Source organism: Chironomus tepperi, unplaced genomic scaffold (assembly GCF_022539635.2).
Source record: "Chironomus tepperi strain 1889 unplaced genomic scaffold, CSIRO-AGI_Ctep_v1 contig_163, whole genome shotgun sequence".
Classification (NCBI taxonomy): domain Eukaryota; kingdom Metazoa; phylum Arthropoda; class Insecta; order Diptera; family Chironomidae; genus Chironomus; species Chironomus tepperi.
Window position 1 is genome coordinate 1,697,278 of NW_027226285.1, and position 23,926 is coordinate 1,721,203.

At 32.7% G+C, this 23,926-nt stretch overlaps 1 protein-coding gene across 2 annotated transcripts in view; it reads left to right on the plus strand.

The window, feature by feature from the left end:
- The window catches only part of LOC139088472 (cytotoxic granule associated RNA binding protein TIA1), a 47,181-nt gene extending 24,777 nt beyond the window's left edge, over nt 1-22,404 (plus strand). For both annotated transcript variants that reach the window (XM_070637710.1, XM_070637711.1), the window contains 3 exons: nt 15,233-15,755; nt 15,851-15,998; nt 16,138-22,404. In XM_070637710.1, coding sequence (XP_070493811.1) covers nt 15,233-15,755; nt 15,851-15,998; nt 16,138-16,188 — 722 coding nt within the window. In that variant the 3' untranslated portion in view covers nt 16,189-22,404. The remainder of the gene's footprint in view (nt 1-15,232; nt 15,756-15,850; nt 15,999-16,137) is intronic.
- The last annotated feature ends 1,522 nt before the right edge of the window (nt 22,405-23,926 follow it).

Here is a 23,926-nt window from a genome sequence, read left to right on the forward strand (position 1 = left end):
AGAAGCGCTTTTGAATTTGACAGCATGCAGTAAGCTAAGCAACATGTCTAGTTTGAATTTGTAGATTTAGTGATACATTTATACATGAAGGTTTTTGTGACAAGTCGATACAGTTGAAGTCAATAAGACTCGATTTCGAACTCAAGTAGTCAACTAGGGTAACTCACCCTGACCCCTATCCCCCCTTTTATAATAAATTCCATAATTTGCTTGGATTTTTCGTTTAAAAATTCCAAACCTCCTTCCCTTATCTCCTAAATTGTGATCCATAAATAGATACCCGATTCCTCTCTGTCCACAACCTCCTTCTGGAGGCTAGGCTAGGCTCCTATTGCATCCTAGCTCATGAGTATGCTTCGTACGAGATAGTAAGATTGAGTATGCTAAAATACTAATAACTACTCTGAGCATGTTCTGTGTCTATTAGGACTGAAAACCCCAAAGAAACCCAAACTGCCTTCAAATTCCCCAACCACATCACTAAATAGCCTCAAAAAAATATTTTTTAAAGCTAAGTATTATTTTCAACTGAATATAAATTTCATAAATATTTGAGCTGAGGTCAAATTGTATGGAATAATGTTGAATGAAACTGTGGAAGCAGAAGGAAACTTTTAACCCGGAGACTGAAAAAACAACAAGTTATTTTGAGGAAAAATACAGCAAAAAAAGGGAAGAAATAAGTTTTAATTTTGATATTTTTCGAGTCTCTTTTTGCCTTCTCATGAATAAGAGAAATAAAAAAAGTTTTTTGTGTTTGGAACTGTGTTTGGGGCTATTTCTGTGAAGTTAGTGTGGTAATGTTTCATTTGAACTGACTGACTGAATAATTCACTGGTTAGTTTTGCTGGTTGAACCCGTCCGACTGAATGAACAATTAGATTGTTGATTTTAATTTTCCATTTTGGACATAGTTAAATATGTGCATGATGTGTTTAGGTAGCAATTAAAGCTTATTAAAAATTCATTTTCTAATTGGTTTTGAAAAATGGAAAATCGTGTTCTTACTTACTTTTACTGTTGGATGGACAGATCAATTTTGAGTTATGGGTTTCTAATGTCATGTACCGTACCCCGATTGGAGATTGAGCAGGATGTGATTTGTCGATAAACTTGTCATTTGAGGAACTACTTGCCATAATATTGTCAAGTATGTATTTTACTAGATGGTCGACTAGTACCTGTCTGTTCCATTTTGGGGGCAAATGTGGCTTTCATCTTCATTTTCATCCTTTCAAGCCCCAAGATACTCTGCTGATCTGACAAAAGAGATGAAATTCCGAACAGATCCCTAGTGAGACTCGAACTCACACGTCCTACGACTTCCGATCGCATGTTCCTACCACTGAGCTACCGGGGGCTATTCGACTATACGGCAAAGTGACCATGATTAACTATAGAAGGGTAATGCATTCTCTGCCCATAACTCTATTTAGTAATGCCTCGTGACATTCTAACTTGCTTACAATTCAGAGACAATTTCACAATAAAACAATTTATGTTCCTTAACAAAAACTTTACAAAAGGAATTGAACGTTGACTTTAATTTTTTTACCATCTTTTTCAACTCACTTGGGGGAGAGAAAATGCGAAAAATCTGTAAGTAGAAGGTGAGGACAAGAATGAAAAGAGAAAAAAGGTTATCAGGCATGGGAATTAAATTATTAAGCATAAAGATTGGAATTTTCTTGAAATGGGAATAAGTCACATGTCATAAACGAAATTAAAATTTAAATTTTTCATGCTTTTTAAAGATTTTCTCATTTTTCCAAGCAGCACAACTTTCATCTGTCTTAAAAAAAACCTTTTGATGTGTCAAGTGAACAAAGTAGCAGATAATCCAATTTGTTATACTTTAATAAGCATTTATGAATATCAGCAAGATTAAAGGGAATTTATACATTCTTAGCATCATCTATGCGCGTTCAAATCATGCAATATTATACTATATACACATGTATATATGCAAAAGCATACACATTTATATAAAAGCCAATCTCCACATCGCTTGTTTGCTTGCCTGTCTGTTTCACCTCGCGATATATATTTTCCCATAAAAAAATGTAATTTGATTTTTTTTCCTCATCAATGAATTTGATTCAAAATTTAATTTTAAAGAATAGACGAGCAAAAAAAAAGGAGTAAAAAAGTATTCAAATTGATGCTGAATTGAAAGTAGATGTTCCTCATTATCGTTGATTGTGTGGTATTAAGCAGCTTATGATGAAGCTTTGAATAAAAAAAATTTCTATTGCATCTTCTTTGAAATGATGTTTGGAGGAATTTTGGAGATTTTAAAGCTTCAATTTAGGTATGATGAGGTATGGATGGGGATTCATTTGAGATTTTTAGGTTAGGATTCATTCCATTTTGTTTAAGTTCGTCTATTGTCTATTGCCGTATGTCATTTTAATTTGTCATGCAGTCAAGTGTCTTGCTAGTCAAATAGGTAAGATTCTTGACTCAAATTTGCTATGGCAACCCGAAAATCCTGGATTCAAATCCAGAAAATATCCAAATTTGTCCTTTTTCGGAAGTTTTGGTACATTGACTGCTTAATGTACAAGCTCAAGCTATGATATTGCCCCTGGACAATGTTAGATTAAAGAGAACGAGTCAGAAATTTGAAGTGTATAGGGAGAAATAGGGACAAGAGCTACAATATTGCCTTTCGATTGGAATATTGTCAGAACGGGCTGAATCCCTAGTCATTGTTGACTTCCTAGTTGACTCTAAAGCCCCGCTCTCACCTCCCTGAATATGCTCTTGCTCAAAAGTGTTCATAGTGCTCCTGACCCCCTATAACCCTCCTCCTCCTACCTGTCATTATCAAAAAAATCTGAAAAAATTCTAATTTCATCCATGAGTTAATCCCTACTTCCATTAAGACAAGAATTAAACTTCCCGAAAAAAGATTCCGAAAACATCAAAGTCAAAACACAAAAGTTCCAAACATCCTCATTTAAATGAAAAAAAGGAACAAGTCAGCAAAATGTCAAGATACGTAAAATTCAACATACAATGAATATAAACATTAAAATAAATTTTTAATAAGCAACAACGTACATGCCAGCTTTAACATTCCTCCTCATTTATTTATTTATTTAACTTTTCGAAATTTTTATTCTTCTATGGAATCATGTCAAGTTATCCTGAGTTAACGAGGAGTAAGACACAAAAGCATCAAGATTGATTTCATTGTGATAAGAAAAAAGTCTCATTATTGACTTACTCTAAAACGTAAGGAAAGTATCGAGACATCATTATTGACGTTTCTATTATCATCAATTTCACTTGATACAATAGCTTGGATAGGTGAAAAAAAAGCTTATCGCATGACAAAATTGAATTACACGGAAAGCTTAGAATTAACAAGACTTAGATTTATTGACAATAAATTAATGCTCTACGACCACTCGAGCATAAATAAGTAAAATTTATAAGAAGTTGATTCGCCTGTTTGATTTGCTATCATATTTATTTTATTGCCGTACATGTATATACTTATGAGAAATTGTTGTAATAACAATAATAATGGCAATATATCGATAATATGCGCGCACTTCTACAACGCTAATAAATTTATTGTGGCTGTTACTGCGATTGCTATTTGTTTAGGGATTCTTATTTTTATGGCTTTTTATGTTCGTCTATTGAATCAGATGGACAGTATTTTAGTGCTGTGGAATTAATTTTTTTGATGGGCATGAGTCAAGGGTATTGAGGGGATTGGGTTAGGGGTGATTTTAGGTGTCAAGAGTTTCACGTGGATCCACAGCGATGTTCAGGGATTGTTTGAAGCTTTCTGTCAGTTTGGAATGTTGGACTGAATATTGATTCTGACTTGGTGCTGAATTCGGTGTAAATCTTGAAGACTGAGGTGACTTTGGCATAAAACCTGATTTTTGATAGATTAGCAGACTTGTGTTAATCGGGTTGATCTTCATCAGCATCTCTTGCCATCCTCAAACCTCACTTCAGTCCAAACTGACACAAAACCCACAATAAACCCTTATAGACTCAATAAATTTCCCCAAAAAAAACTTCCACACAATAAAATTTCATTTCCGATTGCCTCTAAAACAATCCAACACAGCAGGATACTCTACACAAAAAGAAAAAAACTACGATCAAATAGCACTCAAATGAAAATGCATTTTAGTGCCTAATAAATCTCTATCCTCATTACTTTATATGTACTTTTCTCCTCTTCTTCCCTCACTCAACTTACTCCTCAACTTACTCAATGGCATGTAAGCAAAATGTGATATTGTTGTGTGTATGTCATGATTGTAATATACATTTATGCATACCTACATATCACCGTCGTATATCTGCATACAGAAAGAAAAAAATTGTTTTTTCCTGTTTATCATCGCGAGTGTGAATGTTTACAATTGCCTTTATGAATAAATAATTTATATTCCTCCTTCCTCTTGCTGCTACTCATTCCATAAAGTAATTTTTTTTCGCACTCTACCATTACCTGCCTTTTTTCATACATGTACTAATATTACACCGTATGCCTTCATTTCTGATACATCATCAGTGATTCAACAGACGTCATTATAAAAAAAAAAGTAAGGCAAAGTTGTTTGCTGGGGGAAAATATTTGTATAAAGATTTACACATTTTCCATGATATGATTTTCTTCTTCTTGTTATTATTGCTCACATCTACTAACTTTATTTAATGCTGCTTCACTTTTTTTTTGGGATTAATTTTTTGTGTAGATGTGGCAAGTTTTCGTCTTAATACTAAGCAGTTGAATGCAAATTTACATGTGAATATGGATGTGCTGCGTAAAATGCTGCTTGATTGTTTTTGGGATTCATGAAACTTTTATGGCTTTAGTACCAACCTTGGCTTGGTCGTAGTCATGGAGCGGATATATGTTCGAATCATACCTTGAAAATAATTCTACTGCTTTGAATATGTGTAGGCTTAGGGAGGCTACTTAATCATTCTTTCATGCTTTTGAGTCAAACTGCAACACTTCCTTTGTAGCCTGAAGCAAGGTAGTCACTAGGAATTCCCTTGGTAACCCCCTAAGGAGCCAAATCTAGCTCTCAATCTGGCTACGCCCTTGGCCTAAACCTTGTTCTATCACTTGCATATTCGCAAGTTTCCAGCACCAAGTTCAACACTGACTTTTACGTCAATCCAGATAGACTTTAATTTTCACTCAATTCCGTTCCTCATTCAATCTCTTTTCTTATCATTCTCACAGTAACTTGAATATTGATAAATCGTGTAAAAGTATTTATTCGACATTTTCTGTGCTTCTTCTCCTTCATCCCTCGCACACATTCACTAATACAATCTTGTGAAATTTTATTTCATTTCTCACATTTTTCAATTTTTATTCCTCATTCACATTATTCTCATTCATTCGTTTTTCCATTATACATGTAAGGCTTGTTGTCAGTATGATTGCTTCTTTGTTGAGGCAAGAAATATGTATGATAAAAAAAGGGGGAAGGTATAAAGTTTCTTCATCATTCAAATTCACTATAAAAGTAAATCTATCGCTCAAGTTTTTATTTCTCTTCTGCTTATTTCCTTCTTTTTTTTTGGAAAAAAGGAACGAAAAAAATTTTATTTTTTGGAGGGGTGAAAAATTATTTTGATGTGGATGGCTGACTGTTGATTTGTGAAGGGCTTTTTGCAATATGGTAAAGTGATTGCCGTACGAATGTAGGACAAGGACATGAGTTTCACATAACATGAATTATCAGTCAGCATTAGCAGGAACACGTGTAACCCAGTAAAAGTTTAAAATCACCCCCTAAAAATTTATGTCAATCACGTGCTGAATACAAAAAAAGTTGCTTCTTTTTAGATCCACAAAAAAAAATCATCTCGGTTAATGACTTCTGATTTTAATCCTCATCTCCTTCCTGCTACCTTATTTTTAAACCATAACAATAACCATCAAGCATAATCAGCTATGATGAGAAAATGTCATAATGACTTCCTTAATCGTCACATCAAATCATTTTCATTTCATTCAAATTTGCGCTACTTCTCTCTGCATAATCACTTCCTTACTTCCCCATTCAAATATATCTTCAGGTGTGTATTTATCAACAACAATAAAAGAGGAAGCATAAAGTATGAAAAGGAAAAAAAAAAGTTTTATTTTATTTTTTTTTTTCGGTTCGTTTTTCTTTTACTCAATACAATATTGTTGTGCATTGTGTGGATATATAAATCGTACAATGTACATAAATAAAAGATTAGAAAATTTTCTTTTTCTTTGATTTTTTTTTTTTTTTTCATCTTCCTTCTTTATTCCTATTGTTTAGAGCAGTGTTGCTCTAACTGTGTGACGTGACATACCTTAGTAACCTATGACCGATACTGCACACGGTTTGTCGTTTATGGCGTTTCCAAAATTAGTTAGTATTGCAGCACACAGTTGGGATAAAACTGACTCAATGAATACAAAGGAAAAGAATAGGAAGTTAGGAAATAATGTCTTGTTGCTCAATGAAGTGCATAATATTGGGGAAGTAGAGCACAAGATAGAGAAAGAAGGTTTATGTTTGCTTTGTGCCACACTCCCTAACAACCCCGGTAGCTCAGCTGTAGGAGTATGGAATTGGTAATTGCAAGACATGGGTTCGAATACTATTGGGGCTGTGTTGTGGAGAAGTTTCCTAGAACCTTAGAAGTCGTAAGGTTCTGAGCAGCTCTTAAATTAGTTTAGTGCCAAATTCATGTCAAATTTGGTCTTCCATATTACCGTAGATTCTCCATCACATTCCCAAAAACATGCGACATTCGAAGACCAAAAGACACTCCAACAACAATATACATTAGCATATCCTCTAACATATTGTGCTTGTCTTATAGGAATAAAAATAATATATTCGACAGGAAACTTATCAAATGATTAAATATTAATAAATTGAGTCTCAAAAAATATATTTTCCCCTATTATTTATGGATATGATGTATAATTTTTATCTCCAGCTATTTGTCTATTTATTACTATGCATGCATGCATGCAGCAGCTCTATCGTTTTCATACATTTCATGATATGAGCACCTTAATGTATGTGTCTGGTAAGGAGCTTTACGTTTGTATTGTTTGTACTGTGTGCCTTTTGGAAATCCAGCTTGCATTAATTAACGTAACTGGAACTGGAAATTTTCGCATGGAAATTAAAGACTTGGAATAATATTTTTTATATATATTCATCGGAACCAAATTTGACTTTACTCATTGAATATTTATTATGTAAAACTGGTTGTCGAATATGTTTTCATGCTCTATGCATGATATTCAAATTTATAAAGTCTTCTGGGAATGTGAATGGGAAATTTAAAAATTTTTTGAAGCATTCAGGAGGAATTATTCATTTATGATGTTTAGGGATGTGGAACTGTGTAGGACATAATAACGAACTGTAAAAAAAAAGCTTCAAAAATTGGACAAAACCTGGGATTGAACCCAGGACCCTTGGTGCGTAAGGCCAACGCTCTACCATTTAGGCCATCGATACCACATCAGGGAAAAATGCATTTAATACAGAAATGAATCAAAAATCAAGCACGTCATTAATGACCATCCCAACTTGAAAATGATACCTAATTTCCATCTCATATTGTCAGTTTGAAGGATTTTTCAATCCATTTAAGCTGCATCTCCAAAATTTCTATGAGAAAAATTCATCATAATTCTCAGATTTAATGCCTTCTCTATGGATAGATATGAAGACGATTTTCATGCACGTTCTAACTTCTTTTTTTATTCATCTTGTTGTACAATTTTCTCCGCACAAAGGAAAGAAAATGGAAAAGTTTTTCTTTATCTATCGTTTGAGTAGAAAAAAAAGGAAATTAGAAAAGAAAATTAGGGTAAATGATTTTTAAATACTGCAGGATCAAGGAAGGAGATTATAAAGATATTAAAAAGGAAAAGAAAAATTGAATCTTAAGAAATACCAACAGCAAATAAGGAAGCAGCCAACAAATATGATTAAAGTGCAATGTTAAATAAGAAATAAGAAAATTCCATTAAAACTGGATTATTCCTATTTCAAGGGAAAAACTGGGTCAATAATATTATGAGAAATCATTGTTTATGTTAAGCTTAATGGATTTAACACGAGAAAAATTCGGCAAAGGTGGAGAAAAAGTTTATTTTTTGCATATTAAAAAGCTAAGCCAATTTGTAATATTTTAGGATTCTATTCATTGGCATTATAGCTTTATATCCAAAATTACTGGATGTTCGGTACCAACAAGGGGATTTTTTGTGGTGTTGGGTGTTGGATCTGGGTGGGATTCGAGCACACGTCCCCCGATTTCCAGTCGCATGTCGCTATCGCTGAGCTATCGGGGGTTATTCGACCATATAGGCAAAGTACAAATCATATACCTTTGAAAGGCCATTACAGGAATCCCAACAAGTTCCCGCCACGTCCCCATATTAGCAGTAAGACGAAAAGTTACCCTAAAAGCACCATAACGCGTAAGTTCGTATAGTACCCATGTTAATATGGTGATAAATGCGGTTTGCCGCATTGTACCGCTCGGACTCATTTCAAGCATAATCCCTTAAAAAAAGTTCCGACACCAGACTGTCTACTGAGTATTGACAAAAGTCACAGATAACTAATTTACTAAGAATTTTTCCATAAGATTTACTTCAAATAAGAAGTATGAGTAATTGAGTGTAGAATATGCTATTTACAAAACTAGATCCATCAGCTTATAAATTTCATCATGTCACGATTCCATCACATTATCTGCAAAAAATCTCTTACAAAGTGAGAACATTCTTCATGTAATCGTATTAATTTCTTCTTTTATAACCGCATTGATTTCTTGTAAATTTTAAGAAGAATCCTCAACAGATTCTCATCTACTTACATTTTCCATGTAATTCCGAATCATCACGCGATGTTATCATTTCCCCTTCATACAATTGAATGAATCGTACTCGGAATCACCCAGAAAAAAAAGACACTTGAAAAACTTTTTCGTACCGTAAAAAAGACAGAAACTTTTTCTCATCCATTTATTTTTGGAGTTTAAGGAACGGAAAAATGTTTAATTAATCCTTTTAATTATACTGCCTTTTCCATCCATTATCTGCACTCAATAATTAGAAAGTTATCATGACAATAAGGCACAATTTGAAGGTATGGGAAGACAAATTTTTCCGCTTAATTTGCAATCTTAATCTTCTTTAAGTTGATATTAACACAGTCTTGTATAACAATTGTTGCAGTAATTAGATTTCAGCATGAAATTTCATCAACATTGACATTAAATTTTATTTACATTAAGTAATTGAAGAACTTCAAGTTTAAATGTCGTTCACAAAAAATAAAACCTCAATAAACCCATAAAACTTCTTAAAGCTCATTATGCGTCATTAAATCGTCTGCTCTGATAACATCATCAAACGAAATTTGATATTGGATTGATGGATCAAATATTTTTTGGGGAAGCATGAAGAACTTGATTTGTTATGAATTGATCATTGAGAAATATTGAAGTGATATAATGATGGAAGTACAAACAGATTGCTTTGAATCATTCGGTTATTGAAGCTTAGAGAGACGTTTGGCTTGTGTGGATCATTGCGGTAAGATCCAGCAAAAACAATTTTTGAGGAACATTTAGGAACGTAGTCAGGGGTCGATTTCACTGGATGAGGTTCACTACTTCATGACACGGTACGGTACAATGATACGGTCCAAGAATAACAATTTGCCATACCAGGAGTACTAGTGATGTACATATGCCGTACTGTACCTTACTACTACCCTAGCCCAACTCTGGAACTCAATGATCTGAATAGCAAAATTTTGTTCTTCTTCACATATAATATCAAGCTGCATCCCCTTCTCAACATGAAAAAAAAACCAATTTTCAAAGGAACAAGAAAATTGATTTCTTGAGTTTACCATTAAAAAGTTTGACAGACTGATTGATTGGTTGAAACTTTAAGGAAATAACATAATAACATAGTGTGATGTATACCGATACTTTATCATTTTTATTATTTTTGTTCCGCAACTGTGTGGATTATGATATGAGCCTGTCAAAACATGAGAAGAAATGAAGGAAAAGCTTGCTTTAAGGGACGCTGCTTATTTTTTTTGAAATATTCACAAAACGTAAAATTTGGGTCATAATGTCAATTCATCATTCGCAAGCACACAAACTGATACAAACAGATTTAAAGGATATTGAAATGGATGCTTAAAGCTGTGACCAAAAATATATAGATACATCCATAAAGCTTTAAGTATGGGCAACGATGTGTAAATATAAATGCAGAGATTACTGAAGAGTGACAGCCACCTGACCAATGTTCATGCTGGTTTTTAATACGCTGCATGTCAACGATTTGATATTTAAGAGAATTTTTTATAAGTTATGGCTGAATGCTCATTTGATAGTATGGAACTCTTTGGGTAGTTCCATTTAATTGAATTTTGGATGAAAGCCATAGTAACAGGGGGGACGAGGGGTGCTTTTTGGAAGTCAACCTCCTCTAAATTTCCATCATAGCAATCCATACCCCCCTTCCCCAAAAAAATACATTTCTGGCTACACCCCTGCATTCCATTGACCCCAAAAGGTTTTCCTTACCGGACAGAAATACATGATTACATTACGGTTGTGGATGTTTACATCTTAGTTCAAACTTTTCATCCCTTTTATGACCACAAACTTATTGAACCATTTTATTGCTTAATTCAATATTTTTTTGGACATGATTTTATCTAGCATAATGAAATAGAATCCGTAACATCCATTACTGATCCCTAACTAATAAAAGTTTAATTATTTGACCGTAAAGAACTTTTACTTGCTACATCCAATGGCTGACTGCAATTTTTAATTTCAAACTTTTAATTATAGAAACTTTCATAAAGAATGGCTTTAACTTTTCGCCTTTAGAACAAATTTTCTCCTGATGATTAAAATAGCAACATAAACTATAGCAAATAAATATTTATGGACCAACTTAGGTTCTTGTAAATTAAATTTATTTCTTCCTGTTTATCCATAAATTTTGCCAGACGAAAAAAAAAATAAAAAATAAATGACTGGATGTAAAATTTCTTCATTCATCGTTCCGATTATTCATGTAGAGTAGCTGAAATGGTCATTATGGACGTGTTTAAAAAGCGCATTGCTGCATCATAAATTTCTGTAATTTATGGACATTTTAAATGGGGCTTTTTAATAGCAAATTTAAAGGTTTTTTGGAGTTTTTTAAGTGGTCGTTGGCTTATGATGTAATGGAATTTGGGGTAGAGGGGTTGACTGGGTCGTAGCCCGAGGGAGGCCATTAGGGGCACCATTGATCAAGTGTCAATTTGGGGGGTCGAACATGGGTTCGAATCCCACTCGGAACTAATTATTAAGAATCACACTTTTTCTCTCAAATCAGCAAATTTCAATTGCTACCGACTCTTGAGGATTAACACTAAAACGAATTGCGACATGAATCCTCGATGGTAGAATCGGCCAGGAAATATGAAAAATAATTTTTTAGACGATGCATGCACAAATAAAAAGCTCTGCACTGAAAAAAAATAAACAATTTTCATTCACCAGATATATTTAAATATTTATCTATAGACCATAGTGTAAAGTGCATTGGCAAAAAAAAGAGGAATAACAATGAAAAAGACAAGCGGCAGAATGGAAAGGCAAAGAATGGGGAAATAAATGTATACAATAACACAGAACACAAAAAATATGGTTTTTCAATAAATCATTTAATAGCAAATAGCTATAAGCATTCAAAAGGCAGTGACTTTCGCCTTTTTTCTGCAGTCGCATAAATAAGAGAGTGAGTGAGTGAGAGAGAGAGTGAAAAACTCATTTCAATAAATTTTTCCGAGTAATAATACAATACACAAAAAAGAAGCATAAATAAATTTTCAATTTATTGGAAATGTTTTGCAGATTATATATATTTTTGTGCATTTTAAGTGCACATACCCGCCCCATTCTACCACCATCACCACACTATTGGCCCCAGCTATTTTTTCATTTAAATTCTTTGCGGATCTCAAAAACACGAGTGTTAATGTATTTTTTTATATTAATGAAAATATTTCCTGTCACTGCTAAGAGACATATTGGTATGGCTATGTCTGACTGTAGATCTTGCCTCTTAATATCTTAATCAGATTATTTTAGAATAAATACAGCAAATAAATGCGCTTAATGCACTCATCCAGATTGACATTTCATACTTGCCTTTTTAAATTCACAATCATCAACGCTGTGATTATTATTTAATCTACCATCAATCCTCCCCGTATGTGTATGATGATGCAATGTAGAAAAATTAATAAATAAATCGTGCAACTTCTCTCGATTTTCACTCATTTTAATAATTTTCCCATGAAGCCTTTTCACCCGAATAAAATAAATACACAAAAATACACCAATGATGATGATGATGATGATGATGATGATAAAGATGGCTAACCGATGCCATTTTGTACTCTTGCAGACTGCAGAAATCTATATTAGTTCATTTTATACATACAAAAAAAAAAATGACTGCCTTTTTCTCTATTCTGTGAAAATATTATAAATTTTCCTCATTCTCTCACTTCCTCCTCTCCTTTTGCTTTATGGATTGCATATATAACATTATACAAAATGTGTATTTTAAATAAATATAACATGAATGATGATAAAATTCATTATATTGTAAATTATTCAAAATGCATTCATGAAAAGTGGAATAATATACATACAATATATATTTTTATGTGTATATCCAGCAAAAACATCAAAAATGAGATACTAGAGCTACAAGCTATAGTTTATAACAGTGTGATGACGACGGTACGGTACACAAACTTGCATTATTACTCACTTTTTTTTACAAAAAGTTTGTGTGTTCAAAAATGTTCATAATATGAATGACTGTAATCAAGCGATGGAAATCTTTACTAAGTTGAAACGGAAGGAAAAATTTGTTGAAATTTTTTTGTCGACGTTTATTTTGGTATAGGAGCTGAAAATGCTTTTTTGGAGTAGACTGGTGTCATAACAGTATTTGGGATGTGACAAGTCATATGTGTTGGACATGGCAATGTCATGAGGGTTGTGGAGAGTGAATTGATCAGTCTCTAGTGGGATTTGAACCAATGTCACACACAAGTCGATCAAAGAATTCCAGAATGTTGGTTAACCATTAAGCCAATAATGCCATGCACTTCCTCTGAGAGATTTACCAGCTTATGGCTTGAATTTTAACTTCCAAACAGAATTGACTTCAAACTTTGGTGTCCATTTCTCCATTGGTGTTACAGCAAAAGTGTTCTATCTGCACTCCAGAACATCATGTCACTTTCCACTGTTGAATTTGATTCCAAGTCAACTTTAAGCACTACCATCACACACAACCCAAATTCCCCACACGATTAGAATTTCCAACAATTTCCAAAACTCCATTAACGCCCACTCTAGAAACACTGTTAAAAGTTGCTGAATTTTAGAATTACAAAACATTTGCATAAGACTTAAAATTTGTACCATCTAATACAATAAAGCTTAAAATTTACAGCGAGTAGGCTTAATACTTATTTTGATACCACCACAACAACATGATCCACAAAACTTGTTTGCAATGTGTGATGTCATAATTAAATTCAATAGCGATGTGCTGAATAAAAAATTTGTTGTAAATGTTCTAAATAATCAGCTTTTGTTATTGAATTTCCATCATCATTTAAAAACCACAAAAATCTCATCGTTAAAAACCAAAAATCAAATGGAGCGACAATAAACACAACATAATCCAAAATGACAATGGTATTATAATTTCAAAGATTATAGGTAAATGTAATGTGTTTAATATTGCATTACATGACTGCCTATGAATTTATTTTCATTACGTGAATTTTATATCTATTGCTTCCATTTAATTCACATGAAATTATTTACTTTGAATCAAATAAAATTATATGGTTTTGAGATAGTCGTGGCATTTATGTCACTGGGGGTTGTTTGTAAGTGATGTATAATTTGTTTATGACATTTTGCCATAGAGTCGAATAGCCCCGAGAACTAACTGGTGGGATCATGCAACTCAACTGAAGATTGAAGGACGTGGGTTCGAATCCCACTCGGGATCTGTTACCCGGAGTTGAATTTGTTGTGTAAAATCAACAAAAATTCAATTTCGTAGAGGAGATTGGGGTCATCCCCCCCTTTGGCTCCCTTCCAGTTGGTTATATGGGTTGAAGAGGCATCGATGCTATGGTATCTAAAAATACTAAAGTCAACATTCTGCAGATCAATTCGTACATTTTCAAATCATAAATCATGCATAGATCATAGAATCTTATGAAAGCCTAGAAGCTAAAGACCAAGACAATGTCAAAGTATCAAAATATCCATCACTTATGAACGACCCCTATACATTTAAAATACCATTTTTGATTAAATTATGATTCACTTTTATGGGATATATATTTTATTACAATTTTTTTAGAGTATGTTGATGTATGTGTGTGTAGCTGAATCTTAAGCATAATTGCCAATTCTACCATTCTCCATTCAAATTCTTGAAATAAAAAATTGTACAATTTTGGAATTTATGACCACAAAAAAAAAAAACTTTTCAAACTAAGAAGTATCAAATGAACCTTTCAAATATGTGTGTACGTGGGAAGTTTAAGAAGCAATCGTCAGGAATTTCATGTATCTAGAACTAGTAAAAAACTTTAGTGAAAGAGTTTAAGGCAATTCATTGAAAATTCTATCAAAAAAAAAGAAGAATTTGTTCGAGAAAAGTTTCGACTTCCTCTTTGAGATTCTGCTGACTTTTCAAATTTCTAATTTTAAATTTTCTTTTTTCCCACCTCACATGATAGAGCAGTGCTGTCTAAACTGTGTGCCACGGCACATCTTAGTGGTTACTTCCAGAACTGCATTCAGTATGCTAGTCATGGAGTTTCACTAGCGTGTCACAGCACACAGTTTGGACAGAACTGCAAGCTAGCTCATAATTCTCAGAGCAATATCTGTACTTGTCTCTCGGTTAGATATGAGCTTGAGAGAGAGAGTGAAAATTCTTTATTGGAAAATTTTAAGTCATAAATTCACTTATATTATTTCCATTCATCCATTTCAATTTTCTTTCCTTTTTTTACATCTTAACATTTTTATTCAATTTATCATCGCTCATGACTTTTTCTTTTGCTTCTTTTCCCGTCTCTTATTGCAGCAAATATCAAACCATTAACATTCGATGAAGTTTATAACCAGAGCAGTCCCACAAATTGCACCGTTTATATTGGTGGTGTTGGAGGTAGTTTGTCAGGCGAATTGACGGAAGAAATTTTACAGAAGAAATTCTCACCATTTGGCACGATTCAGGAAATTCGTGTATTTAAAGATAAAGGCTATGCATTTGTACGTTTTTCGACAAAGGAAGCGGCAACTCATGCCATTGTTGCTGTACATAATTCAGAAATTAATCAGCAGACAGTCAAATGCTCATGGGGCAAGGAATCGGGTGATCCAAATAATGTTCCAGCTATTGCTGCAAGTCAAGCATTATCACCAACAGGATATCCATTTGGTTATGGACAACAAGTTGCTGGTTATTGGTATCCACCAACTGCTCCAGCTACAGCATATTCGACAACACCAGCCGCAGCTGCACACTTGCAGAGTCAATGGCAAGGAATGCAAAGTTATGCTGCTTATGGACAATTTGCAGGATATCAACAAGCAGGCTACATGGGGTGAGTATTGTGTTTTTATGATAATTATGGTCATTAAATCGATGACATTATGGTTACTATAATGAGACTTTATTCCTCATCCTCATCAACTCTAGAATGGGAGCATCAATGCCAATACCTGGCACAGCATGGGTTCCACCAACAGCACAATTAACACCAGCAGCAACACAAAGTGTAAACGGTGCCATACCACAAGCGATTGCAGCATATCCAACAATGCAACAGTTCCAAGTTAGCCCACAGGTAAATTCATTTCATCAGCGATAAGAAAATTTTTTGTTATTTTTTTGTTGCCATTTCCTATCCCACAACTATTTTATACCATTTTATATGCATAATTCAGTAATAAATTTAATTTCTTCCGCTCGGCAAAACACTTTAGTTAACTGAAGAAGAATGGATTGCTGCTGCTGGTCCAGGTCTTTTGGTTTAAATTAATGTATTGTGTGCAATTCAACCTTATTCAATTCTCCCAAAAAAAAAAAGAAGTATATATAGATATATATAAGAACTAACTCTACACAGAGAATGAAAAGAATTTTTTTAGACGAAAAAAAATGGAAAAAAAAAACTAAAATTTATATAAATTTTGCATATATGCAATTTGTATGCGAATATGTGCATAACTAACCAGCAACAGAAGAATGTGAGAATTTTTTTATGTTTCATTCTATGCTGCTCCAAATGGCAAGTCAAATGAAAATTTATAAAAAAAAATATATAGCGAATTTTTTATGTTATTTTATATGAGATTCATTTTTGGGAATGCAGAAAAGTGCAAAAAAAAAATGTGAAATTTAATTAAGAAAATTGTTCCGCATTTGGTGCGCGCTATGAACAAAAATTGAAAGGAATATAAGAAGTTTTTATCATATTGCGAATAGACAAACGAAAATAAAAAAATGAGACATAAAAATTGTGTATAAAGGGGATATATTGATGCTTTATGACAAACCCCTTAATTGAATCCATAAGTTTCTTTCCACATCCATGAATTCCATATGGCTGCAAAATTTATGTGAAGCTAGCTGTTGGACATGCAGTTTGAGCTTTTGATGAGAAAAACTCTCATGTGGTTTTAATGTAGACAATTTTTTAGTACAACGTAAATGCTCAAACTATGTATCCTGTAAAGATCCAGACCAGCACTCGATTTTGAACTCTACATAGTAATTGTATAAGTGCTAAGTTCTGTGTTGTGCTGATTAAATGATATACTCCAATTATATACAAGTTGTAGCTCATAGGATCCTTTTACAGGCTATGGGGATGCTTTTGAGTCTCTTTAATGTACTATAGGAGCATCCTTGTAAGTATTGCTTTCAGCTTGCTATGCTGTTGAGGGCATGCTACTTGCCTGTTAGGGGTAGTGACTAGGTTTGATTCCTGAGCTACATAAATGAAGAAGGCTTCGCAACGGAGCACTTAAGGCTGTATAAAATCTCTGTTATCGACAAAAAATGGAAGCCACTTCCGTTTGGCGTCCATATGGCTGTCAAAAATAAACGGCGACCTCCTTTTAGCGTCTCTAAATCTGCCAATAATAGACGACCTGCATTTGTTGTTAATAATTGAGGTTTAGCGGTGCCTTCAATGTATCTTGGTAAAGCCTTCTTCGTTTGTGTCACTCAAGAGTCAAACCCAGTTGATCCTATAAGCCACAATCTCCCCAATGTCCAAAAATATTTTTTGGAATTACCTTTTAATTCCGGAAGCAATTTTTGAAGCATTTTTTAGCATTTTTAACAATTTTTGATACTTGAAATTATAAAAAATTGACCACATGACAAGTTCTTCCTTAAAACTTCAAATTACTTGTGCTTCAGCTAGCTTCACATCTGCATCATCCTTGACATTCCAACAAAAAAAAACTAACTATGATTTTTATCCCCGCGAAGAATGAAGAAAGCAGCATAAGAAGTTGTAATTGAATAGAATAGGAATTAAAAACACAAAAAATAAGAGGAAAGTCACACATACACACAAACAAAAAAAAGAAAAAAATCATTATAATGTACACAAATACATACACAATTCATACCCATACACTTAGCTAGTAAACTAAAAAGTTTAATTTAAAAAAATGAATATTTTATTTCATTTCGTGATGAAAATTAAGAGAAAAAAAAATGAAAATTGCATGCAAATAGTTTTTAAGAAGAAGTGAAAAAAAAAATTTGCATCACTTCCTTTCTCCCACATCTTTCTTTGTCCCCGTGTACATGTATGAATACAATCCAAATTATCATTCCCTTATCCTACTCCTCCTGAATAACACACTTTTTCCCCTTAATCATCATGTGAAGCAAATTAAAAACGATATTTTTAGCAATTACAATGGAGAAAGGAAGGAGCAAGGAAGGAGTTAAAAAAAATATATAAAAAAGCTTCCATGCTTTTATTATGGATATTGAAATGAAAAATGTAAGATGAAGAAGAAAAAATTATTTACTTATAGGAAATATTTTGCATATTATAAGGATGAAAAGGATTCTTTTGAGAAGGAAGTTGAAATTTTACACTAAAATTGGCAATCTGTAGGATTTTACAGTAAGGTTTTGAATATGAGAGGATGTTCCGAGCAGTATACTGTTGTAAATCTCACAATCTAGTTGGAAAGGCAGTTCCTTGTTTCTGTGATGCTGAATTTGTTGCACAGTGACTTCATTGTGGTCTAGAAACAACTCTGAACAGCAGAGTCAACCTTAAGAGGCATTAAACATGTTCATCCGGTACCAGGACCTCAGATATCGTGAAGGCACTCAGCCGGAATGTACACGGCGTATCAAAAATCAGGCGCAATGCTGACTAGACTATGGCCTCAAATCGGATTTCATATGAAATCTGGTTTGGAGCTAGAGTCACATCGATCTGGTGCCGGAAATAGGATTTTGGATCATTCAACCGACTTGTGTCATTTTGGTCACGTATCTCATGATCATTGTCTGTTAAGGAAACGACACAGTTCTATAATAACCTGTGCTGCTCGGACACTTAATATGCATAAAGGAAAACAGCCTTCCTCATTCTCTTCCTCTTCCGTTATGGAAGACTTTGACCAAAAATCCTTTTGAACCTTAATGTAGAATCTTTATGGATTTTCAAGTCTTGGAAGGAGTCTCTGTGCTATATCTCAACACTTTTATTTTTGTTATATCTAATGGAAACTCTACATCAAATAGAAAAAGAATGTCTTCATGCTTGAAGAAAATCCTATTCCAGAGACATAAGCTCATGTACTTTTACATTTTTAATATATAAAGTACCCGATCAGCACATCTTTGTCATGGGAGCTGGATGGAGGTTACATGGAATTCAAGTGACAATTTCTATGGCAGTTAACATAAAGATTAATTCTTGGACGACATATAGCGACCAATTGACGGTCAAGAATAATATGTGTCGACCGGGTTAGCATGTAGCTTATGAAGCTAGGGAAGAAAAGTAGAGAATATTAAGTGGATTATGAGTATAGAACAGAGTCTCATTCTTCGATTATTTCATACAAAACTAGTTACTATCATTTACTATGGTAGTTGAATGAAAAGAAAGTTTGGATATTAAGCATAGAAAAAAAAAATAATAGAAATGAGGATATCCTGGATTATAATCCATGGAGCAAAAAAAAATGTGAAATAAAACATAGAATTAGAACGAAAGTCCAATGAAAATATATTAAAAAAAATATTAAAAGAAGAAAAAAAAACCTTAAAAAATATTTTAAATAAAAGCAGTTTAAATCAGTAGATAGGAATATACATTAAAATTATACAAAATGAAAATAATAAAAATTTAAATAAAAGTGAAAAAAACAGAAAATTTGCAAGTAAAAATTGAGAAAATCAAAGCTTCCGAAAAATATTTTAAAAATGAACACATAAAAAACATACATAAAAAAAATGATGAAAAAAACCAAAAAACTTTTAGAGATATTAATGAATTAAATTCTAAAAAGTCTATATACATATTATTTGCTACAAGCAAAAAAAATCAACGAATGATAAAAGAAAAAAATTTACTCTTTTTTCCCTAAACACACACAAAAAGTTTATAGAACAAAAATAAAAGTTAAATATGATAGAATGGAAAAGACAAAGAGAATTTTTTCAGGTTTTTTTTTTTATTTATTTTTTATCTACGAATTCATTTATTGTTATTTTTTTATAGTTATGTAGTGATCCCTGCCCCCTCTTCATCTCTATTTCTCTTACCCCCTCCATTCCTAGTCTCACCACCCCAAATTTCTGTCATGAACTTTTCTATTTAGTTTTTTTGACGCACAGCGCACAGTGTTGTTGAACTTAATATCCAGGTCAATGGTAAATTTGAGGATATGTATTGATGAATTGGTCAAATAATTGGTACCGTAACGAAGGGGGCTTGAAGCAACGAAACACTCCACACCCCCCTCAGCCTCATTCAAATCAATTCAAACCAGACACAGTCGAGTTGACTGACTTTCAAATGATCAGACGGCAACCCTTTCTTCCCTTAATTACTAAATTGGCGTAGCCCATTTCCACTCGGAAGTAACATCTAAAGGTCACTGTCTATACTTTGAGAACTTTCACAAGGTTGGAATGAACAGAAAGCAGAATATTTTTCCTTGTCTCGGGTGTGCATAGGCCCAATGCCACGTGGAAGTTACATCTAAAGCCGTGTCTATGCATATGAGCATATAAAACTATTTAGTCTTTTGGCTGAGGGGCATATGGGCTAATTGTCGCATTGTAAAGTCTCTATCTTCATGTCAGTTTGAAATTAACAGATCACATCACTTACCTCCTTTTCTAGGGTGCAAGTTACCCCATTGCCACGTGGAAGTTTGATCTAAAGTCAGCTCTTTAGACTTCAAGAACTTCTGCAATAACCAAATGACCAGATAGCAACACTGTCGATGCAATTAGGATTCAGTTCCCATCCACAAATGTGAAAAAAAAAGAAATATTATTTTGATTTATTATAAATTCATTTATGCAAAATTGCAGCTTTCAAGCTGAATATGACCCCATCCTCTTCTCTACTGACTCCTCCTCTCCCTCCCAACTCGATTAATTTAAATTCCCCCTGTGGTGAAAATAAAATGCATAGACCAAAATATATTTGTAGTGCGATCATATAAAAAAAAAATACAAATTAAATCATATATAGAGAATTATTTCTGGCAAAATCAAAATCAAAAACGGGACGAAAAAAATTGTAGATGACAAAAAAAAAGTAAATAAGAACAAAAAAACATAAAAAATATTAAAATATTGTCCACACACAATAAAATAATCAAAAAAAAAAACAAGTATGAGAAGGATAAAAAAAAAACTTTTATTTCGTCAATTAATTAAGGTGGTCAAACCGTGAGCAGTGAAAATATTGCAATTTTATTGAAAAAAAAAACACACACACATGATTGAAGTATAACAATGATATTAGTAAGGATAAGGAAAATAATAATAAAATAGTAAATAAAAAAAATATTAATTGATAATTGCGATGAGATGATGAAGGAAACATTTTTAGGGATATAAGAGAGATCACACACATACACACATACAAATGTAAGAGAAAAAATTATAAATGAAATCACATTTAAGAAGAAATGATGAAGAATTGGTAGATAGAATAGATAGAATAGATAGATTATACATTTTAAGGCATTATATATATACATTTACAAATGATGAAAAGATGTGAAAAATTTTTCCCCCAAAATGATGAAAGAAAAGCTTCATTTTTCCAATATATATAACATGAAAAACGATAAAAAGAAGAAGACAATTGGATGAAAAACCATTTTTTAATGAGAAATTTTTTTAAAAAAAAAAATGATTGATGAGAATTCTTTTTGCATGCTTTTCAAGGAACTTTTTAAATCTGATTTTGTAAACAGAGAGTTGAGTTTCGTCTCTTCCAACAACCGTGGGAGAGAGGCAAACATTTTTAGCTCGTCTTTTATTTTTCACGTTGCGAAAATTTCTACAACGAATTATTTTTCCTTATCTTGAAAGCATTTTTCTTTCAAGAAAAATTTCATGTTGATGACTTTTTGACAAAAAAATAAAAAGTTTTCATTCTTTTGATAACAAAAAAAAAACTTTCTCATTATTTTTATCTCTGAATGACAAATTAAAGAGAATTTTCAACGAAAATGGCATTCAATTTTTGACGAATGAGCGAGATTCGTGGATATTTTTTGAGAATTTCTACTTTTTGGCAAAATTTTGAAAAAATTTGAAACATTTTTCAGAGGGGCAGTGAACTGTTCCCTTAAATTTCTAACCTTTTTAGTTATTTGCCCCTCGAAAGTTCCGTTAAATTTCAAATATTCTTAGTAAAAATTGACTTTTTAGTTGATTGCCCCTTGAAATCTTCGTTAAAATTCAAATTTTCAGAGGGTAATTGAACTTTTTTAGTAGATTGTCTCTCAGAATTGTCAGAGGGGCAGCAAACTATCCTCAAATATCTTTCGTTAAATTTCAAATTTAAAATAATTCCGTTATAACTTCTTTTGATAATTTTCGTTAAAATTTGTTAAACTATGCTTTGTTAATTAAATTAAATCATGAAATTTTCACCATTTTTTCATCAAATTATACTCGTTGACAACTTTATAGAGTAAATTTAGTTGATACTTATATTCATTTTGTAATGAAAATCATGAGAAATTTAGGTTTAAAATTAGAATGATTAAAGTTAAATTTAAAGTTAAGAGAATCCTTTGAATCAATTGGAATATAATCATATTTTATAACAAAAAAAAACCAAGAGAAAGCTTTACAAATAAAGTTGTAGAAAATTTTTCATCCCAAACAAAAAAAAAAAAACAAAGTTTTTCAATTTTTCAACCTTTTAATTTTTATACTTTTTTCGGTTCCTGTCTTATTTTCTTACTATTTAATTATCTTATTACTTCAGCAGAATTCGTGTTAAAAATAAATTTTTTTATGCTGTGTTAATTACACAGGAAAAAGTTGTGTTAAAATTAAAAAATGTCATTAAATGTAGATGAGAATGACTTCAATTTGTTTCGTTCCTCAAGCACGGCTGTCACTTGAACATGTGCAAAAAGAATTTTCCTCCTGTTTACTTAATTAAAATCCATGCAAAAAGACACCAAAAATCCCATTTTATCTAAATATACATTATACACATGATGATGATGATGATGATGATGATGATGATGCTATATACATACATGAATATATATTTAAAGAAGTAAGAAAAAAGTGAAAAGAAGTTTTGAAGACAAGAGTACGAAAATGATATTTTATATCCTTTTGTGAAGTCAAGATGAGGAGATAAATAATAAAAAAATAAGATGAAGACGAGTGAGTTTGCTTGATGTGTTTACCGCAATTAATGATTTCGGAACGTTTCAGTGAGTAAGTAAACAGTAGTATTAAATGTGAGATGAGCACAGAAATTTGTCAAAAAGGGGGAATGCAGATAAATTTTTTTGAAATTTTCTAACTTGTTTGGACCTAAAGCGCATTTTTTGTTGGAATTTATAATGTCTAGCTATTAACTAGACCTAAGGTCGATTAATGACATTTTCTCTAGGACGTTTCGTAATGTTTGTCCTTAGTCATTTCTGTCTTTAAGTCTAGTGAATAGACATTATGTCAAGTTGTCCAATCGGAATTGAAATATTCTTCTGGACACTGGTTAGAGAGGCTTTATTCGAGTGATGCTTACTTCAATTGCCAACCACAGATCAAGTGTGATTCATGTACTCATTTAGGTGACTTTTGCACCCGAGTCAAGGCTACCCCCTCCCAGACCCTCCCCCTTTAATAAGTGACTAGTGATTACTATACACAAAACATGAATTCTTAGGCTCCCTTCTTCCCTCATTACGAAATGTCCATACAGAGTTAATTACAGAACGGATTATTATACCCCCACCCCCCTCTTCCTATCTCCCCTAATTAGCGAGCCCTATTTGAGTCCATCCTAATCCATCTGAATGATGAACGTTGTATGGGGTTGCACCTGGAGTTGTATTGAACCCGAATATTTACGCCTTGAGACAAAACGACCAAACTAAAACTCAAAACCTTGAAATGTACTCAAAATAAAGAATGACTAAGATAATCAGTTATGGTCTTCCCTTTTTTCATGTTTTATGTGCATTGCTCGTGATGAAAAAGATGAAACTTGTGTGTATGATGAAAAAC